At 41.1% G+C, this 20927-nt stretch overlaps 1 protein-coding gene across 1 annotated transcript in view; it reads right to left on the bottom strand.

The window, feature by feature from the left end:
* The window catches only part of Smp_142720 (hypothetical protein), a gene marked incomplete at both ends in the record, with an annotated part of 22922 nt that extends 3622 nt beyond the window's left edge, over nt 1-19300 (bottom strand). The window contains one exon of the mRNA XM_018789801.1: nt 19276-19300. Within this exon, the coding sequence (XP_018655207.1) occupies nt 19276-19300 (25 nt within the window). The remainder of the gene's footprint in view (nt 1-19275) is intronic.
* Between the last annotated feature and the right edge of the window lie 1627 nt (nt 19301-20927).

Here is a 20927-nt window from a genome sequence, read left to right as displayed (position 1 = left end):
CTACGGAAGTACAGAAGTGAAAGAATAACCACTGCCGCGTGGGCCAGTCCATGGCGTACGATTGATTTGTGCGCGTTGACTATCCTTGACCTTGGCAGGGATCAATGATCTGTTCGATATTCAGTGACCCTACACGACGAATACGGGGTGATCTAATATTGGCATATCGTATCCTGAACGATGACCTTGGTACTAACATGTCCTATCTTTTCCTCCCATCTAGGGCTGATCATTTGAGAGGACATTCAAAGAAAGTCCAAAAACCGAGATCAAATCGTCTACGTCTGGAGTTTCGTTTCTCGCACCGAGTAGTGAATTACTGGAATTCTCTACCAAAACACGTAATATCAGAACCTTCTGTTGATATATTCAAGACGAGATTGGACCTCCACAGTGTAACAAACTGCAAGGATTAAAATAGGTCACTAGACCTCCTTTCCTTATTACTGAAGACTGAACTTGAACCCGCCAATTTCGTAAATTGTGTTACTCAGTTGGGGCATGGTCGAAAAGTCATGTCATTGATTCTCGCTCATACGTTACATGTTGTCGCGGATTTTTAATGTCGTTTTTTATCGGCTAATCACAGCATTTTTCCGTCACATGTTAATTTTTGTAATATTTATGCGTGTTACATGGCATTTATTGCAGTCTATTGGTTGCCTGACGTATTTGGAGCTGACAACCTGAATGAATGTTTAGTCAGCCTTATTTGGTAATTTGTAACAATGCAAACTCAGGTAAGTGAAATTCATCATTTATCGAGTCAAAAATTGGACCGAAACTATAGTTTCAGGCAAAAACAAGCTGTAAAATAATTTACATATGACTCGCCTCCCCTATTATGGTAGTGATGAACATGGGTGTTGGTAGTTGTTTATAAATTGTAATTGAAGCAATTGAGAGTCAAACTATTCATGAACCTTGTAATGGTTATAATAATCATTTCATGCGACGTTTCTAATGCGAGTTTGTTTTTCTATTGCAGGGCAACAAAGAGTAAACGCACTGGAAAAAGATGATGAAGCCCTACGCGATCTAAACGAGCAGAACAATGAATAAGACTATTTTGTAGTAAGTTTCCCCTTTTGTACTCGAACCGTGTCTTTCAGTTTTAAAAATATATCTGTTGTGCCAGTACACTGTGTTCTAACTTCAACGACACTTACCGGTCCTGACTGTAGTGTTGTTGTTTCAGATCGCTCGTGCTTCCAAGTGAACGTCAATATACAACGTGCTACATTACGATATGAACTATTAATATACAGTCGTAAACAGTTCTATCCATGATAAGTATCACCGCTATCATCTGGACTGATACATTATTACGTAACGTGAGGAAGAAAAATAATGTAAGTCTTCAAAACAGGTACAAAACATAAGCCTGAAAATTACCGACCCATTAGCCTAACTAGTGTGGTTGTTAAAATCTTAGAAAAGATTATTCGGAAGGAGCTGTTTTAGTATCTCGATGAAAACCGGTTCCTCTCGGAAAAGCAGCATGGTTTTAGAACAGGTTACTCTTGTCTCACAAACTTATTAGTCGCTTGTGAAAGCTGGTGCTCTCTTAGGGACCAAAAGTTACCTATAGACGTAGCTTACATCGATTTCGGCAAAGCTTTCGACAAAGTTCCGCACAACCGACTGTTATATAAGCTAAGGAATATCGGGATTGGAGGCAGTCTATTGATGTGGATAAAAGACTTCCTAGTTGGGCGCCAACAAAGAGTACGGGTGAACTCCAAGTTATCTAGCTGGGAAACTGTGCTTAGTTGAGTCCCCCAGGGTATAGTTTTGGGGCCAGTGTTATTCCTCCTGTACGTAAATGACCTCCCTCGTCTACTATCGTCGTCGGTCTTACTCTATGCTGACGATGTCAAGATATGGAGAGCGATACAAAGCAAGGGTGATAGCTTAGAACTCCAAAATGACCTGGAGAGATTATCTGAATGGTCCCAAACCTGGCAATTGCCGATAAATACTTCCAAGTGTATTGTGATGCATATTGGCCACCAGGGTACATATACATACACGATGAATAACACTGAGTTACCTATTGTCCAGGCACACAGTGACTTAGGAGTCATCGTTAGTCAAGACTTAAAGACTACTGCACACTGCCGTGCAATAGCCGCCAAAGGTTTTAGAACTTTATAGTCCATACGCAGGGCTTTTAGGCATCTCGACGCTAAAACGTTTCTGACTTTGTATACAGTGTTCGTATGTCCTAAACTTGAGTACCGCATACAAACAGCCAGCCCCTGCCTAAAAAAGACAGTGAACTCTTGGAAAGGGTTCAGAGAACAGCAACTCGGCTGATTCCTGGAATAGCGAAGCTCCCGTATGGTACTAGACTGACCAAGCTAAACCTATTCCCGCTGTCATATCGAAGAACCAGAGACAACTTGATTACAGTTTTCAAATTGCTTAATGACAAATTTGCACCTGATATGCCCTCATTTTTCTTGTCTTCCAAAATAGAAAATCTACGAGGACACTCCATGAAAGTTCACAAGCCCCGAACGAATTACTTGTCAGCTGAATACCGACTTTCCCATCGAATAATCAACGAGTGGAATTCATTACCTCAGCACGTGGTTGAGGCTCCATCCGTCGACTCCTTCAAAAGAAAGTTGGATCAGCTGAGAGACCATCATTGCCAGGACTAAATTAGGCCATCAAGCCTCCCGTCCTTTCCAAACTGAAACTGAACAATTGGCGTTGATAGATTTTTCTGCCCGCTTTCTGAATTTATACAGGAATTGTGTAGAACATTACTGTAAGTGCCCCTTAAGTTAGCCAAATACTCTTCTTAAGTAAAGCGACGCGTGTTTGTTATGAGCATGGTAACTAAAACATGTCGTAGATAATACTATTTTACGATGTCTTGTATAGGGTTAAAATATAAATTTCTGTTAACAGAATCCGAAATCACTGACTAAATCATAAACAAAGTGTTAATGCATGTTGACGAGTAATCGCTAAATAGTGGTTACCAGTTATTTCATTATTGTATGTAAACAGTGGACTGCAAACAGTATTATGAACGTTGTAATTGGATTTTTCTCAAATTTCATATAACTAATTAAAGTTTGTGAGTCCCTTCGTTTGGTGCCTGAAGTTTGTTTGTTAATACCGAATAACTAGATGGAATTGTAGGAAAGTTAGAAAATGAAGAGCACTGTCTACAGCAAGTACAACACTTACAGGTACATCCTATCAATTGCTATTTCATTTACTTATGGAATTTGGTACTGATAACGAAGTTTAATCTTTTCTTTCACGATTGATTTGTTGTTTTTCAGAATTGCATTGAGCAAGCTATCCATACACTTTGTTATACAACTTATGACTTCTGTCAACTAATTGAAAGGCTCAAATCTTTGTAATAATCAAGTCTATGCAGGTGGACAACTTGACGAATTTCTTAATATGGAAGTTTATACGGAGAAACAATCCACACATTGACGATAACTGTGTTTTGTATTGACTACTATCGCGTTTATTCATCTAATAAGTTATCTAAATATAATATAAATATAACAACTGTAGTTTTTCGCACTTTAAATCTTTTTAGTATGTGTATAGTCCAGTTCGGTACTAATACTACTTTCATAATAGACGTTGTCCGATAACGGTAAATTTATCGTTTGATTGCCTAGTCTGTAAGATCTTACGTGAAAATCGCATCACTATCTACACTGACCCATCGTATCGCGACAAATAACAATACTTAGTACTTCTGAAGAACACATTTATGCTTGGAATATAATAATATATTTAATGTGAATATAAATAAGTTAAACATAATGAGCGCGTCTGCAACACTGAGTCATGCCATTCGATTGAATGAATATCTCCACGTTCACCACTTCCGACCTTCTCCAAGTGTTACATCTTTTTAGTTATTATACGCTTGACTCCGGAGACCATGTGATTAGGAAACAATGCCACTCCAATTATTCATCCGAATATACTGATCGTAAATAGGACTGCAGGAAGAGAAATGTTTGAGAAATGGCAGTCTTGCCTAGTTATTGATTTTTAAGTGATAATTGTCTACTTTTTTCTCCACCACCATAGCGAAGTGTTCACCATACTTCTCAACTATCTGTTGTTTATGGATTTTCTGGCTTCTTTGAATTCGTATATACTCTTCACTCCGTATGGGTAATGATGTTGTATTATAATGGAAGTTATGCGTGTTATTTAACTTCCATCGGCTGCATGGTCTAAGTATGTGATGAGCTAATTAGTTTATTTATTTCGTAGTTGATTAAGCTTACCTGTAAGAGTTGGTCTTTTTACATATGTCAGTAGTATATGACGGCAAGGGTATCGATAAGTCATAAATGTTGGACAATTGCACTCGCAAGTGCCTGCATCTAGTTCATAACACCACAAAACTGTATTTAAATCGCACGTCCTTCAGCAGTTTACTTTCGCCGTGAATGTTATGCGTACGGGTGGTCTGAAAAGGGATGGAAATATGCATCCATACTTTTTGGAACTCCTTAAACACACCATCGAATTCAACCCAGTTTCCAAAACGCCTGCTCAGTATTATGCGTTGAAACGCCTCACTTAAGTCGACCGAAATGTCTCTGGAACATAAATCACTACAAACATTACTCGTTAATTACTGAAAAAACAGCCATTTCATGCGATAATACTCCAGTAACTGAAGAAAGGACTACAAGCATTTAGGAATTACGGGTTACTCGTCATGTCGTCTTAATTCTTGCAGAAAACAAGGATTCACACAAATTCATAGTATCTTTAACTGATAATTTATAATGAATACGCAGTTTTGCGGACCCCAACGAATTTTAAACAAGGAGAGTGAGGTTCAGTAGGGTAATTGGTATCCCAGGTCAAGTTACGTAGCAACAAATGAGTCAAATTGTACACTACAAAACACAGTAAGCACAATAAACGCTTTTGGCATTGATTTTGTGAATTTGCTACAGCCAAAAATGACGCAAATACAAGAAAACCAGATATTCGTGCAACCCAGAGGACAACCAACCGACCCACAACAAATCAAATACGGAATGACCGCCTCGTGTCAGGCCGTTCAAGGTCGCAAAAAGGAAACGGCGGGCAGGTTTGAAAACGCACTGACTTATTTACCTTGCCTAGCTTTTGCTATATTTGGCAAATCTCGGTATTCCTTCGATACCACGAGATCGCCAACAAATATATCTCATTTCAACCGTCAACAGCCTTCTGGTTTTTTGATTACGGTGGGATGCAACTAGATATCTGACACGTAATCTTCTTGTAATGGTGACCTTAGTCAATCACGACTCGACTCCACCTACAAGGTTTTGATATTTTTCGACTAGTTCATTTGTAGGGTGTATTATAATGAAATTATCATACTACTTTGTATTTAGGGTACCTTTTACCTATGAAAGGGTAGGTTTTAGGTGGCATTCATCAGTTAATACATACCTATTATGCACTTTTCAAATTATTCCTTATAAAACCTCAATGGTCAACACTGACATGTTTTCCTCTCCTGATTGTATTAAATGAAATACGAATACCCAACTGAATGACACTATCTCACTTAATTAGTGAACAGATTACCTCTAAAATCCCTTCCATACACACATTCACTGATTTTTGTAACAAACCCGGTAATACTTAATAATGATTATATATTAATACATTCTATTTAGTTAAATGAGCTCTCTACTTACTCAGCTTTCGATTATGGCTCATTTTCAGCGGAAGAGTAACATCACTAACTTTTAAATCAACCAAAATGTCGAAACCCATAATGCTAATGTCTGACGAATCAATACTTGACAAAGTCAAACCCTCATCTTTTGATCTTTGCACTTCTTATCTACACATATCACTATCACTGCCTGATTTTCCGTGCGATAACTTCTTCAGCTCTTCATGCCGTATCACAACAGTAAGACTGGTTGATATTACGGGTATAACACTCACACATACCGAAATGTCAACACAATTCCCCGATCCCACAGCTCTAAATAATCTAAGGGATATTTGCCTTCGAACACGTAGTATGCTGAATGTCAACAGCCAGGTTACCCGCCTTATAAAAAATATGGATGCCCCCTGCTGCTTGTATTTAGCTATTGTAGCGATGCTAAATAATTTATTAATACGAGGAGTGTTAACTAATTGGCTCCATATAAAAACATAAGTCACTCTAGACCTTACACCATGCCAACATCGTGTAAGAAGACATGGATTGATAGGATCTCATGGTCCTGTTATAGCAAATAAGCAACTAGATACAACTTCCAATACTGCAAAGAGTAGTGAACACATCTGTCATGCTCATGATGTGAATACATAAATGACATCAGTCTGTAGACCTAGATGTGTTTACATATCAGAAATCTCCAAAAAAGATACGGATTCCAACAGACACCAGAAAACAGAGAGACTTTTAAAATTCTAACCTTGGTCGCTCTTGTACCAAGGTACTCTAATGTAAGCCATATGACGATACACAACCAAATAAACCGAGTCAAGTAAATATTGGTTCCCTAAACGTGTTGAACAAGATAAGCTTGAATTCATCTCACAAAACACTTCTGAGGTACCACTGTATTCCTCAAACTAGAAAAGAAGGATGGGGAATAGATACGGCTGGATCAAACTACTCATCGACTCACACAGCAACAGTGAACAGACTGACCTATTTGATATAATGTGGCCTACCCCTAACCTCTCCGAGTAGCAAGGCTGATGGCAAGCACAAGCGCAATCAACCTTTGGACAATCAGACTAATATGACTACATGAATGATATAACTCTGAAACGAGACAATGGACTCCTTGTATCAGTCATATTTTTAGACTTTAAGAAAGCTTTTGATAAGGTTCCACACAAACGGCTACTAGCCAAACTACGGTCCTTCGGAATCAACAACCCACTCTATTCATGGTTTGTTTCATTCTTAAAGGGACGTAAACAAATGGTAAAGTACAACGACTGTCTCTCATTACCTAGACCAATAACTAGTGGCGTCATCCAGGGAAGTGTATTAGGCCCACTTTTGTTTCTCATGTATATAAACGATATATGTAACATCATAAAATCTGGGAAACCATACTTATATGCTGATGATCTCAAAATAGTATACAGCTATAAGCCTGAGGTTCTAAGTGAAAGTGTACCCCTGATTCAAGATGATCTCAACAACCTAACTATCTGGAGCGAAAAGTGGCAGTTATCATTTAACCTCCACAAATGCGGGATCATGCACTTTGGAAAGCACCCATATGAACCCCAACTTTACTTAAATAAAAGTAAGGTTCAGACACTTAATTCAGTACACGATCTAGGAATAAATTACACAGGAAGCCTAAACTTTAAAACACACGCCTCCTCTATTATTTCTAAAGCCAGACGTCTAATTGGCTTCATAACAAAAAATTTCTTCACGACAGATGCTAAGCTTACCCTTTACAAAATATGTGTACGACCTTCCCTAGAATACTGCTCTTTTATCTTCTCTAATATGGATACCACTGACAAAATAAGAGTAGAAGATGTTCAAAGACGCTTTACACGCCAACTGCTAGGAAGTGACACGACTCTCGATTACACAAGTAGATGTAAGCACCTCTCTTTAGAACCTTTATGGCACCGTAGGTTAAGGAACAATCTGATATTTCTCTACAAAGCAATAAATGGACTGTCCTTCCTAACCTCCTGCCCAACTATAATCAATGACCCAGCCTATAGACTAAGAAACAATGCATATACACTATTTACCGAAAAACACCAAAAACAAATGCGTTGTAGGTTTTTTACAGTTCGGTATAGTTTATTGTGGAACAGGTTGCCAATACCTATCCGTAACTGTGACACCTTCACCAAATTTAAAAGGCTAATAACCCTGTTACTAAACTCTAACGAACTTCACCAACTATTCCTTGAACTCCCGCCTACCAATGAGGCACTTTATTATGGACCGCCCAATATCTAGACGGAACAAGAATATAACGAACTCCATTGTCGTTAGTATGAATATAGCAAAGCTAAAGAAAACATGCTTTATCCTTCCCCACTATTTATTGATTATTAACCATGGCCTTCCGCTCCTAACCCTCATTTTCAGTTTCCGAATCTCTCTAATGGATAAATCCAAATTATTCCTCCTAAGTTTCATGTCCTTTTATTTTTCTTATTACAAGTAGACAGATAACTCACTAATCTTATGGATGCTGACCAACTAAGGCCGATCGGAAGAAGCTCATATGTCCTAAATTCTTGTGAGTTGTTCAATGTTTTATTTTTTCTTACCCTGAAAATTTTACAATATTTACTTTCATATCCTCTGGTTTGCTATTAGCCCTTACCATCTCTTAACCACATATAATCTGACTTGTCTCTTCTAACCTTTACCATTAGTTATCTTCATAGTAGTACGATATATTAAATGGATATCTAACCCATAATACAAATGCAATTACCATCTGATTTGCTTGTAACATGGAACTTGTAGAGACAGTGTATTCCAAATATGGTCCTTGATAAAAGCAATATTCATACCGACCACAAACGTAAGAGAGCCTAACATCATGAAAGGAGGGATGGTGGCGTTACTGACCAGCAAACATGATGGTGGGGAGATAACTTCAATCCACCCGTGTCTGTGGGGCAGAACATATTAATTACGGCTCCTTATGTCTAGTGGGATGTCACGAACCAACGGTATTGATGCGAAATTATTCATGCAAAATACCACTTTAAATCATGTTTAAAAAAAAAGCTGAATTGGTTCCACTTCCTACCAAGTAATCCTAATACAAGCAAACTAGACAACTGGCTAAAAATGAAGCCTACTCCATACCCTATAAATATTAAAAACAAAAAAAAGAGAGTTCAAACAGCTTCTAATGTAAAGAGAGACAGTCATTTGTATCGGAATACTGTTTTCAGCACTTTATTTTATAATTACACAATTCCATACTTCCTTCTGAACTACCTTCATTTATACAGTTCCTTATTCACTCATACCTTGCCCACACTTATTTTTCTTTAACACATTAGTATGTTCTTACCTAATAAATACTTCAGTAACAGACAAATAGACTAAATGGTTATACCTTAACTATTCCCCGACCGTTGCTGCTACCTTGACGTGGTGGTCGGGCTTGCCTATCGTGATGAAGCAATCGAGCTATGCTGGCTGGAACAATCGTTCCTCAAGGTCCTACCATGCCAGACAGGTCGGTTGAAGAGCGGTAAGACTAAAAGCAGCAAACCCAAGGTCCGAAGGCGAAGTCGTACTGCCGACTGTACAGAGGTGTGACAGCAGTAAGGTGTTTCCTTCAGACAACCAGCATGACAGCGATGCTGCCTTCCCACAAGGAGGGGTGGGGTTAGAAAAGGTCGACCCTAAAAATGCACACCTCGTCTTATCCCACGGATATCCGTCTCCGGCGGTAAGTTCCTTTGAAGAACGGAGCTAACACAAAAACTACCTACAAAAAGGTCGTGTGTGACCGACCTCAAGCAGTTGTCCCTTGGGCACTGCGGTCACGCTCTCAGGTCATTAAGACCACTTCTAACCCGATTTCCTTTTCAGGTACCTCTAGAAGAATCCTTCCACGGTGTGGGCAACCAGGAAGTGATAACTGCCCTCATACCACTAACAGCACTCAAGACCACTGTATTCATAATCAATCTCCTTCTTCAATTCTTACTATTCCTTCCACCTTGACTTTCAACACTAAACTTCCTCTCTCGGTTTCCTCCTCAAGTGTCACCATGGCTAACGATTCTAGTGCGCGAAACGCTGTCCCAGGTCTACTAAAACCTCGCCCCAAACTACACATTGGAGCCTTCAACGTACGTACCCTATGTCAAATCGGTCAACAGGACTCCTTAGATAAAACCCTAGAATCTCGTACCATTGATGTATGCTGTTTCTCCGAAACACGCATACAGGATCCCAGTGTGGTCATTCACTTGACCTCACCTCGCCAAAATGGACAGCCAACGAAATACACCCTCCGTGCATCTGGCGACCCGCTGGCTAGTTCTCGTGGACTTGCAGGTGTAGGCATAGCACTAAGTACAAGGGCAGAACAGGCACTACTAGAATGGATCCCCGTTAACAGTCGCCTGTGTGCTGTCCGGCTAAATGGCTCCGTAAGAACTCGGAAGGATAGGGACACACGTCGTTGCCTTTTCGTCGTTTCTGCCTACGCTCCCACTGACTGCAGCCATGATGAGGTGAAAGATGACTTTTACAGAAAGCTCTCTGAGCTTCTTCAGAAATCTAAGCGCTCAGACATAGTAGTCGTAGCGGGTGACTTTAATGCCCAGGTAGGCAGCTTAAATCAAACAGAAAGACATTTAGGTGGGTGTTTTAGTATTCCGGCTCAACGAACCGATAATGGTGATCGTCTGTTGCAACTATGCTCAGACAATCGTTTATTTTTAGCAAGCACTAATTTTAAACATAAGGAGAGACATCGTCTAACATGGAGACCACCTGCACCAAACCAACGATGGACTCAAATAGACCATATTGTCATCAGTCATCGTTGGAGAGGCTCAATAGAAGATTGTCGCTCGTATTGGAATACTTGTTTAGACTCTGATCACGCTTTAATACGAGCGCGCATTTGTCTGCGCCTCAATGGACGCAGGAAAAGTACACTAAGAAGACCCATTAAGATTGAACTGGAGGACGAGAAAGCCAAATGCGAATTCCAGAAACAACTGAGTTCACATCTAGGCAGTTCTGTAAACGAGACTGACCCAGATGCTGCTTGGAAAGACATACGAACAGCTGTGGAAACAGCAGTCACATCTATTAGTCATTTAAACCATAGGGCTCCAAAAAACCAATGGATTTCTTCTAAGTCTATTTCACTGATGGATTCGCGTAAACTCATCCCATCAGGCTCTGAACATGACGAAGAGCGTAAAGAAATTAGATCTAGGTTAACTAAAAGTCTAAGGAACGATTGTGAGCAGTGGTGGGCAACGAAAGCAAAAGAGATGGAAAAGGCAGCGGCTGTAGGCAACACCAGGCAACTATTCAGACTAATAAAAGAAACCGGAATTAAGAAGTCAAGTGTAAGTGAGACAATCTCCGAAAAAGACGGAACCCCTATCTGCTCTCAACCCAAACGTTTAGAACGATGGGCGGAACACTTTAAGGAGCAGTTTAGCTGGCCTTCAGCTACTGTACAACTACCCACTATTCCCAGAAAACCTGAATGGAACATTGAAGTAGGCCCCCCAACCCTACTTGAAGTTCAAAAGGCTATAAGTAATCTGAAACGAGGAAGAGCAGCTGGTCCTGATGGATTGGCTCCAGAGGTCTTTAAATATGGTGGTCCAATTTTAGCGATTAGGTTGACTAATATTCTGGCTAAAATCTGGGAGACGGATGTAATCCCATCCGACTGGTCACAATCACTGATTGTCCCAATATATAAGAAGGGGTCAAAATCATCCTGCGATAACCATAGAGGGATTAGTCTGACTAACATAGCATCTAAAATACTAGCCTCAATAATTATCGGGCGCCTAACTAAGACTCGTGAACTGCAAACACGAGAAAATCAGGCTGGCTTCAGACCTGGTCGTGACTGTATCGACCACATATTCACCATTTGTCAAGTTTTAGAGCACAGACACGCTTATCGGCGTCAGACAATGATAGTTTTTCTTGACTTGAAAGCAGCATTTGACTCTGTAGACCGAGAGGTTCTGTGGCAGTGTCTGTCATTGAAAGGTGTACCTGAGAAGTACATAAACCTTGTGAAGGCTCTTTACTCGAACACTATCAGTCGAGTGAGAGCTTATGGCAAACTGTCATATGATTTTACAACCTCAAGTGGTGTCCGTCAAGGCTGTCCACTATCCCCGTTTTTGTTTAACTTCATTATAGACCTGTTGCTGGAAATAACACTCTCTTCGACTGAATCTACAGGAATTGATCTCCTACCAGGGGGACCACTAAGCGACTTAGAATACGCAGATGACATAGTCCTGTTTGGTGAAGACGCTGGCAAAATGCAGAGTCTTCTGTTGGAACTCAGTAATAATGCCAGGATGTTTGGGATGCGTTTCTCCCCATCCAAATGTAAATTGTTACTCCAGGACTGGTCTGCGTCAACACCTGAACTAAGGATAGGAAGTGAAGTAGTCGAACGCGTGGACAACTTCACTTATCTTGGAAGTTCGATCAGCCCTAATGGGTTGGTGTCTGACGAAATCTCTGCACGGATTCAAAAAGCTCGTTTGGCTTTTGCCAACGTACGTCACCTATGGAGAAGACGAGATATCCGTCTATCAATTAAGGGACGAGTATACTGTGCAGCAGTTCGCTCTGTTCTACTTTACGGCTGCGAAACATGGCCATTAAGAGTAGAAGATACTCGTAAGTTACTAGTATTTGACCACAGATGCCTTAGAAATATTGCTCGCATCTGCTGGGATCACCGGGTAAGTAATAGTGAGGTTAGACAAAGGGTATTAGGAAATGATGGTAAATCAGTTGATGAGGTCATGAATCTTCATCGACTGAGATGGTTGGGCCATGTGTTACGTATGCCTGAACACCGATTACCACGATGTGCATTGTTGACTAGTGTAGGGGATGGTTGGAAGAGAGTTAGAGGCGGCCAAACCAAAACATGGCATCAGTGTTTGAAGTCACCAACTTCTAGCCTGAGCCATGTTGGCAGATGCAGACTACCTGGTTGGGGTCCGCGTGACTATCGTAACCAATGGTTGGAGACTCTAGGTGACATGGCTCAGAATCGATCACAATGGCGTAGGTGTATACACTCTTTATCTTCCCCTAAACCTTGAGACTAAAATTGCTTCATATCTCTCTTCCTCCCTGTACTATATCCTTATATACAACCTATAATTTATATACTACTACCAACACTAAATTAACTACTATGAATCCGGTGTTCATCTTGTTGTGCTAACGAGGTACGGCAACTTGGACCGATGCATATATGTGCCTGGTCCTACGTTGTCGCTGACTGACTGACCTTAACTATTCCTCCATGAATATTGTGTGCTCTGCTTTTCGTCCTTCCTTTTTCTTACACCTTTTTCAGCCTCCTGCAGATACTCCACCGAAAACAGATATGTCATGGGTGATATTCTGGAGGGATATATGTTCGAAACCTCTAAAAGCCCCCAACTTCGCATGTATCTATTCTCGACCATCAGTTGTATGTTGCAACGCTACCTCCATAAAGTGCGCCAAGTGTGATATTGACATGTTTCTTACGAAATCCATTTACATTCATATCTTATGAAATATCAACCCAGCTGAGTAATTTTCAACAGTGAAGATTGTAACTTGTTTAACAATTTGATCTTGCCTGTAAACCGGCATGCCTCATGTAACAATCTGTTATTTGAAAATAAATTATTATTATTATTATTATCACGGTACTGAACATACGACTCACCTACTAGAGCCCAGATCTATTGATAAGTACAGCAATAGTGGATTTCTCACCCTTCACCCTATCTCTAGTCCCCGAGTTCACAATCATAATTGCTCCCAGAACGAAAATTTTCGACGTTCGACAGTGCAAACTCACTAAATAAAAAGAGCTCCGAAGTATAAAAAAGGGTCATAACAACTGTCAATTACATTCAGTAGATCCTCTCCAGGCTAAAACTTCTACAAATAGCTGCGACCCAAGCTACCATCTTATCTATCAAGACTATACTGGAAATAGTGGTACATTATCGAGTCAGCATGTACAAGATCGTCTGGGAATATAACCCTTAGTGTCAACTTTGGTTAGTCACCTAGGCCAAGTCATTTCAAACCACATGAGAAGTATAAGCTCGCTTTTCCTGTGCAGCTTCGATCAGATAGTATTTCCACACCTTCTTGCTGGTTAGTCTATCTAATCAACTTCACCAACTCATTTGATGTAACCCGCTGTAACCCTTGTTACCAGCAAAACGATCTATCGAAGAACAACCAATCCCTTACTTTAACCAATATCAAACCCCTGAGGGTCATAATAGCTCCTTTACTGGAGATATTATCACCTACTGTGAATGGATGGGCCAGTTTTACTCTATGTCTTATCGATGCTCGATCTTCCTTAAAATGCTGTCTTCTACATACCCTCGTGATCACTAGTGATCCGTCTTAGATTCAATAGTTTTATGACTGGCCTTCAGACCAATCTACAGATACATCATTCACCGATTTCTCCTATCTTATTTCACTTTTCCTGCGGGTCTTCTAAATAAATCATCCATATCCCCCAAAATACTACTGCGTCTCTTTACCAGGGGTCATCGGCTAATTATAAAAAACCACCTCTAAATATCAGTTACTTAAACATCGAACAAAAACTTTTCACTTACTAGGTAAACTAGTGATTTACACAAATTCATTATTCCTTCACAGATTCCTATTATTTTGTCTAATTGGCACTCTATCTGCAACAAGATGGTCAGTCTCAGATTTTGAGCTTACTTGGCCAATCGGTTGTAGTGAGTATCGAGTCGAGGACGGACTATGATCACCACTACTATTCGATTACGCACCCAAAAACGACTTGGTTCCTTTGATAGCTCATAAATCAGAAGGCTTTATTAATCCAGATCAAGTATATTTATTGGCGATCTCGTGGTATCGAAATAATATCGAGACGTGCCAAAGGGTACAGGCGAAATGGGCAGTGCGTGAGCAAGTTTGAACCAAACAAGGCGGATAGCGAAACAAGAAGTGAATCTGATACAGTTAAACAAATACAGTAAAACAATCTCTGGTACAATTGGTTACAATAATAATAATTGTTTCTGTTATTCCGATCGTGTTCTTATCGAGACTGGCCGGTCACTACAGGAGCCCCCCGCTAGAAAGGGTTTACACTTTCGGTACGTAGCGGTTTCATTCGTGGGACTGATCGCGAAACGTAAAATTGTAGGACGAAGGCGTTGGCAGAACAGGAAGTGATCGTCGATCCTCGAGTTGCCACCAAAAGTCTTTGACGTAGAACGGTACCAGAAGGAACGTACTGTACTGGTTGCTTGGATTAGCATGCTACACCAGAGTGGTTTGTATCCAGAATCTGAAGGTTGTGTTCGTAGAGGTCCGGACCAGAAACGCTGCAGACGTAGGACGAAACCAGATTGAGCCAAGGAACCAGATGCGACCAGAGTAACCATGTTCGGGACCAAATGCATACCATACGTATTTGGAGCCAGAGAGATCGACTGAGTGCGTTGACTAGAGCGTGGGTGATCAGGCCCGCTTTCGTCAAGATTGACTGAAGTCGACGATACCAAAACAGCGATGGTCGGAGGCGTAGGCTCGGGGTAAACAAAAAAAATTGAGAGAAAAAGAGAAAAGTGTAGCATTCGTGTAGTATAGGGGTAAGGACCTATACTGTATCCGCAGTTGGTTATGAGGTAAGTCGCGAAAGCGTACGGGTAGGTGTACTCGGTGACCGGAACGTGAGACGGTACTCTCGTTCGAACCTCGTGAGCCTGCAATCTCATCCGCAGTCAAGGGCGGTGTGGTCTGCTGGTCTGGACGTGAGACGGAAGTCTCGTCCGTAGACGGGGCAGATGACACGTGCTGTTGACTGGGACGTGAGAATGAGGTCTCAGGTGCATCTAGCGTGGGATCCGAAGTAGATGTAGAGATCCCGCTAGAAGCTTTGATGGGTCTAGCATTGGGTCTCGGCTTATCAGGTAGGGCACTGTCATCGACGTGTGCTGGCATGAAACGATCAATTCTGACTACTTCGACGCGGCCATGTCGATCAACCTTGAAGGTCTTTTCGTGACGGAAAATCACGTGAAAAGGGCCTTCGTAAGGCTGTTTGCTCAGATTGACCCTAAGTTGTCGTGTACCATAGTTAGGAATGACTGAGTCATCCGCAGCGCGTAGTCGAAGCATCGTAGCTTGAGACTTACTGTTACTGACAGGTACGACAAAAACTTGGTCACCTGTATCCACTAGGTACCTAGCGTTAGTGCGATAATCGTGCACGTAAAATAAACGGTCAAACTGAGGTAAAGGGCTGGTGAGTACGGCCGTATTTACTCACCGGCTCGGGAAGTTCCCGCCTTGTATGAGCAGGGAGCTCGACAATGACGGGCACCGGCCCTGAAGGCACGGTGGAACCAGCACCAACTCGGACTCGCTTCCGAAACCGCCTTCTGGCGTGGCTTGGAAGATGCCCGCTTGAGGCGAGTCGTTACGGCCTTACGAGATTGTGACCTGGGTCAGAGGACGTAGGGGTCTGGCACATTTGATCGGTCTCGGAAATTGAGACGAGTATGGATACATCTGTCCCTATCCCCATGAGCCGAAGGTCGTCTAGCATCGAAATCCATGTTTGAACGAGAAGAAGAGGCTACAATATAGTTGACTTTGGCGCTAGCTCGTGCTAAAATTTTGTCTGCTATGAGGGCCACCTTGTTGAGTGGGGTGTCCTCGAGCAGGGCCGTAAGAGTTGGCTGGATACTCGCTGGTAAGGCTTCAAGCCACAACTCTTTGACTATCTCGGAGTCGACTGTCGTGTTTCCTGCAAGGGATTGCAGGCGCGTGAGGTGGTGGCTCGGCTTAGCATCACCCATAGGGTGATGTGCTAATAGGGTCCTCAATCGTTCCTCTCTTGAGGGGAGGAAATGTCGAAGGATGGCATCCTTGAGACGGTCGTAAACGTTTGGAACGTTGGGATTGAGGACAACCTCACGAACAGCTGTTAAATGATCCCCGGGCAATGATTCCAAAGAATAGGCGTACTTTTGCCTTTGATTGGTTATGCGGCGGATCTCAAATTGAGATTCCAGTGCCGCGAACCAGACTTCTGGATCATGAGGGATGAATGGAACCGGTCGAAAATTAATAGCATGTACCTCGGAGTCTATTATATTTATACTATTCTTATCGTTATCCACCATAGTAAATTGCCAAAATATTATATATTGAAAATATCAATACGAATATGTGCAACAGAAGTGGATAGATAAACAGACTCACCGAATTGATCTGGGTTGAAAAATTGGCCAAGTTTGAATCGTGCTTGTTGATTTGGTTTCCAGTTATGGTTCACCAGATGTTTTGCGTGTTCCAAATACGGCTCACCAGTTTGTAGTGAGTGTCGAGTCGAGGACGGACTATGATCACCACTACTATTCGATTACGCACCCAAAAACGACTTGGTTCCTTTGATAGCTCATAAATCAGAAGGCTTTATTAATCCAGATCAAGTATATTTATTGGCGATCTCGTGGTATCGAAATAATATCGAGACGTGCCAAAGGGTACAGGCGAAATGGGCAGTGCGTGAGCAAGTTTGAACCAAACAAGGCGGATAGCGAAACAAGAAGTGAATCTGATACAGTTAAACAAATACAGTAAAACAATCTCTGGTACAATTGGTTACAATAATAATAATTGTTTCTGTTATTCCGATCGTGTTCTTATCGAGACTGGCCGGTCACTACACGGTGATGAATTTTGTTTGCTGAAACCTGGTAGGCAGCCTATTTTTCCGATTTAACACTGCGTTGATTGACACAAAATGTACTGTAAAGATCGAAATATATGTAAAGGTAGGGGCTGTATGATATATGCACCATTTGACTTTCTGTTGACTATTATTTTTCCCAGAGGGTTTTGAACTGTTGAATGATGCCATATTCGTTACTGTAGATAATTATGTAGATAATTATAATTGGTTGGACCTATGAACTCCCCAAGTTCCACTCATGCAGTGGATACATATGTAAATCAAGTATCCTCATACGTGTAGTCACTACCTATAACTAAGTTAACAGGTGACTATTTCAATATGACATCTGTTAGTTAGAATCGATTATGTGATCCTCATTTTAAAAAAATTATTTGAACTGCAAGAAACAAACTATTGGACGCAGACAGCCCGCTAGAAAAGACGGCCTATGTGATTTAATTTTCCTACACAATGCTCCAACACATAGTGACTATACCAGTCTTGAATTTTCAGGCAGTGATCACAAAGTTGTCGCTTATCAGCTCATTGAGCGAAAATGCTCTTGTACTTCTGGTGGGAAAAAAGTTTTCATAGATTCTATCAGAAACCCTGGAAACACAGAATGGCCTTACTCCGAAATTCTACGACGTGGTCTTAGTTAAGTTGGGTTTCTTCTTCTAGTGACTGTAACACTAAACTAAATTTTTCAAATTCTAGTCCTAAAAATTGTCTGAACTTAATCATGTCAGCTAAAAAAGCCATGTTTGTTATTGCGATTATGCTTCGGTCAAACTCAGATCTAAAGGCACGGCAGAAACGATGGGTTCATTCAAAGTCTCCAGCTTTTTCACCCCAATGACCTTGAAAAGCCTGGTATGGGGCGGCCATTCCGTGTTTTAACTGTTGTGAGCTTGTTAGGCGTCCATAGGATCGCATTGCTTCTAAGTGTTTTCCTATTTAATTAGTCTGTTTCTACAATGAAATCACGAAATTATTCCAGACAACATTAAATAAATTTTTCTCCTGAGGAATTTGCGAAAAAGACTCTATTCAACATGGCTTTTCAGCTATTCTTAACATCCTGTCAGTGTTTATCAGTATTTAAAACTTTCGTCAAACAAAGGAAATAGAAGCCGAACTAAGGTTTTTAAATTTACAAAAAATGGTTTTTCGAGAGCCACTCTCAAAGATCACCTTTTCGTTTAATCTAACACTTTCACTGTCCTAAAGGTCAATTATGAAATTATAAGACTCAGCAGAACTTTATGAGCAGCTTAGCAATAAATTTGCATGTGGACTCACTACATGTTTTCAAAGTGAATGTATAACCAGCAGTTTTAACGCATATATGTGGAATTCATTCCCAGTATTGTGAGAAATGCAATTAGGCCACCAAAACCTTCTTTCGGAGGTGGTTATAATGGAATACTGGCTAATTTAATGAAATATAGGGTTTTGTGGTGTGTGCCACTGAAGTCGACAGATATAAATAATATGTATCACCAGTAGAAAGTGGAATGCTTGGTGGCAGAAGGTTAAGAAGATCGAAGGGAAGAGAACGTGAACAGGAAGTGATGGGTGTGGGAACGAAGGAACAGTCAAACCTGAGACAATTCATTGGTGTTTTGTAGATAAAGAATTTATTGTATGGTTCTCAGATTTTACTAAGAGATTCTGTAATTGTGTGTTCAGATACATTTGATTGTCCCTATCGGTGTTCTCGTTCATTACATTCTTATATTCCTTTAGTACATACCAAAATATTTAGTCTCTTTCGATTTGAGCACCTTACCTTGGTCATGGGAAACTACACACATTGTCCCATACTTTAAAAAGTGATCTAGACCGGTCATAAACAATTATCTCCCAATTAACCATGCTTCTATATTGTCTAGACAAAGTTTTCATCATTGTGAATTGTAGACGACCATTTGCTGTTTGAAGAACGGATGGTAGTGTCCTTTTTCCTCAGGTCGTAAGATAACTTCACAGCACCCACCCATGTATAAGCCTTATGAAGTCCATCGCCAAGAGTTTGCTCATTGCCCGTTCATATACCAGCAAGCTGCGGATTTTGTGAATGGCTGTGCTGTGTTAAAAAGCAGCAGAACTCAATATTTCAGAGGAATATTGTTCTATCCTTTCTGGATAGATCATGTACGGCTTGTTTTGAAGGTAATATTTGGCTCTATAAAAATGTCAGTAACAAAAGTTGTAAGAATTATCTGTTTCATTACTAGCTGTCTTTAGTTACGGAAGCACGCTTCGATTCACAATCAAAAAATTGCACATTTTCAGTCAATTAAAGCAACATAATGAAAAATGGAGAGAGGTCGTATCGATATCGCAGCCGCCATAAACAAGATGACAAGTAGAACAAGGTAGACGTAGTTCAAGAGAATCATAGAAATTCAGTAGAAACGTAAGGAAAACAGAAACTATAATGAAAGATAAGTAGTCACTGTCTCATCTAGGACCAAAAGGTTACTGAAATTTCTCTAACTGACAGCTTAAAAATCCTTTACTCTGGCTCATAACTCTTAAACTACTAAGGCCTAACTCCTGACCTTCGCAGTCAATTCTATGAGAAAACCATCATTCAGTACTTTCAAAATACGAAGTATAATGAAAATCATGAGTTTCGACAATTAGCTGTTCACATCAACGTCTTAAATTCGCTCATCGACTAGTCAAATTTTGATTGACCACTCAAGGCGGATAGGATAGTTTTGTAGTGAACAAAACACAACTGGGGACAATCGAATGTATTTAAGCAAAGATTACAGACTATCTCAATAAATTCTGATTACCAAACAATGAACAGTCAATTTGCAAATTAACAACCAATTGTTTCAATCTTCACTGTTTCTTCTCTTATTCCATTGCTCATGCATTTTCCAGACGTTTGCGTTTCATTTCAGTTCTTTCCTCATCGGTCTTCTGCGAAAATACATTCTATGTCTGACCCACACCATATACTACTTATATGGATATAAGTAGACCACACCACACTCGTCCCCCCTTTAAAGCATTCGTTCATGCGGTGGTTCTGCTCGCCATGCCACTATCTTCTTTCACTGCAGTCTGTGCCAAACTCTCCGTCAGAATGTCGAGTCTGCGGCGCGCTGACCTCCATAGCTCCGTCGACCTGCCGGGGCACCAACATCCGCATCCACCCGGCACCTGGGACGTTCAACACCCGTACTCCACCGGCCTGCTGAGCCATCTACATCCGATGTCCGCCCAGCAGCCGCACGTCCCACTGCTCCTCTCCGTCGACAGCACCCGCTACAGCCAACGCCGCCCCGCCAGAACACTCCACTCGACGCCAACTCTCCACACCAGACTGCCCCAACTAGCACCTCAACTCCAGACCCGCAGCGGCGTCCGCAGAACAGCACCCTTCCTCCTCCTGGTTGGCAGCGACACCAAATGTAGTGAACA

Source organism: Schistosoma mansoni, chromosome W, assembly GCF_000237925.1.
Source record: "Schistosoma mansoni strain Puerto Rico chromosome W, complete genome".
In the NCBI taxonomy this organism is placed as follows: Eukaryota; Metazoa; Platyhelminthes; class Trematoda; order Strigeidida; family Schistosomatidae; genus Schistosoma; species Schistosoma mansoni.
The sequence above is the reverse complement of the archived record's forward strand: the minus strand, read 5'-3'. Positions and strand labels throughout refer to the sequence as shown.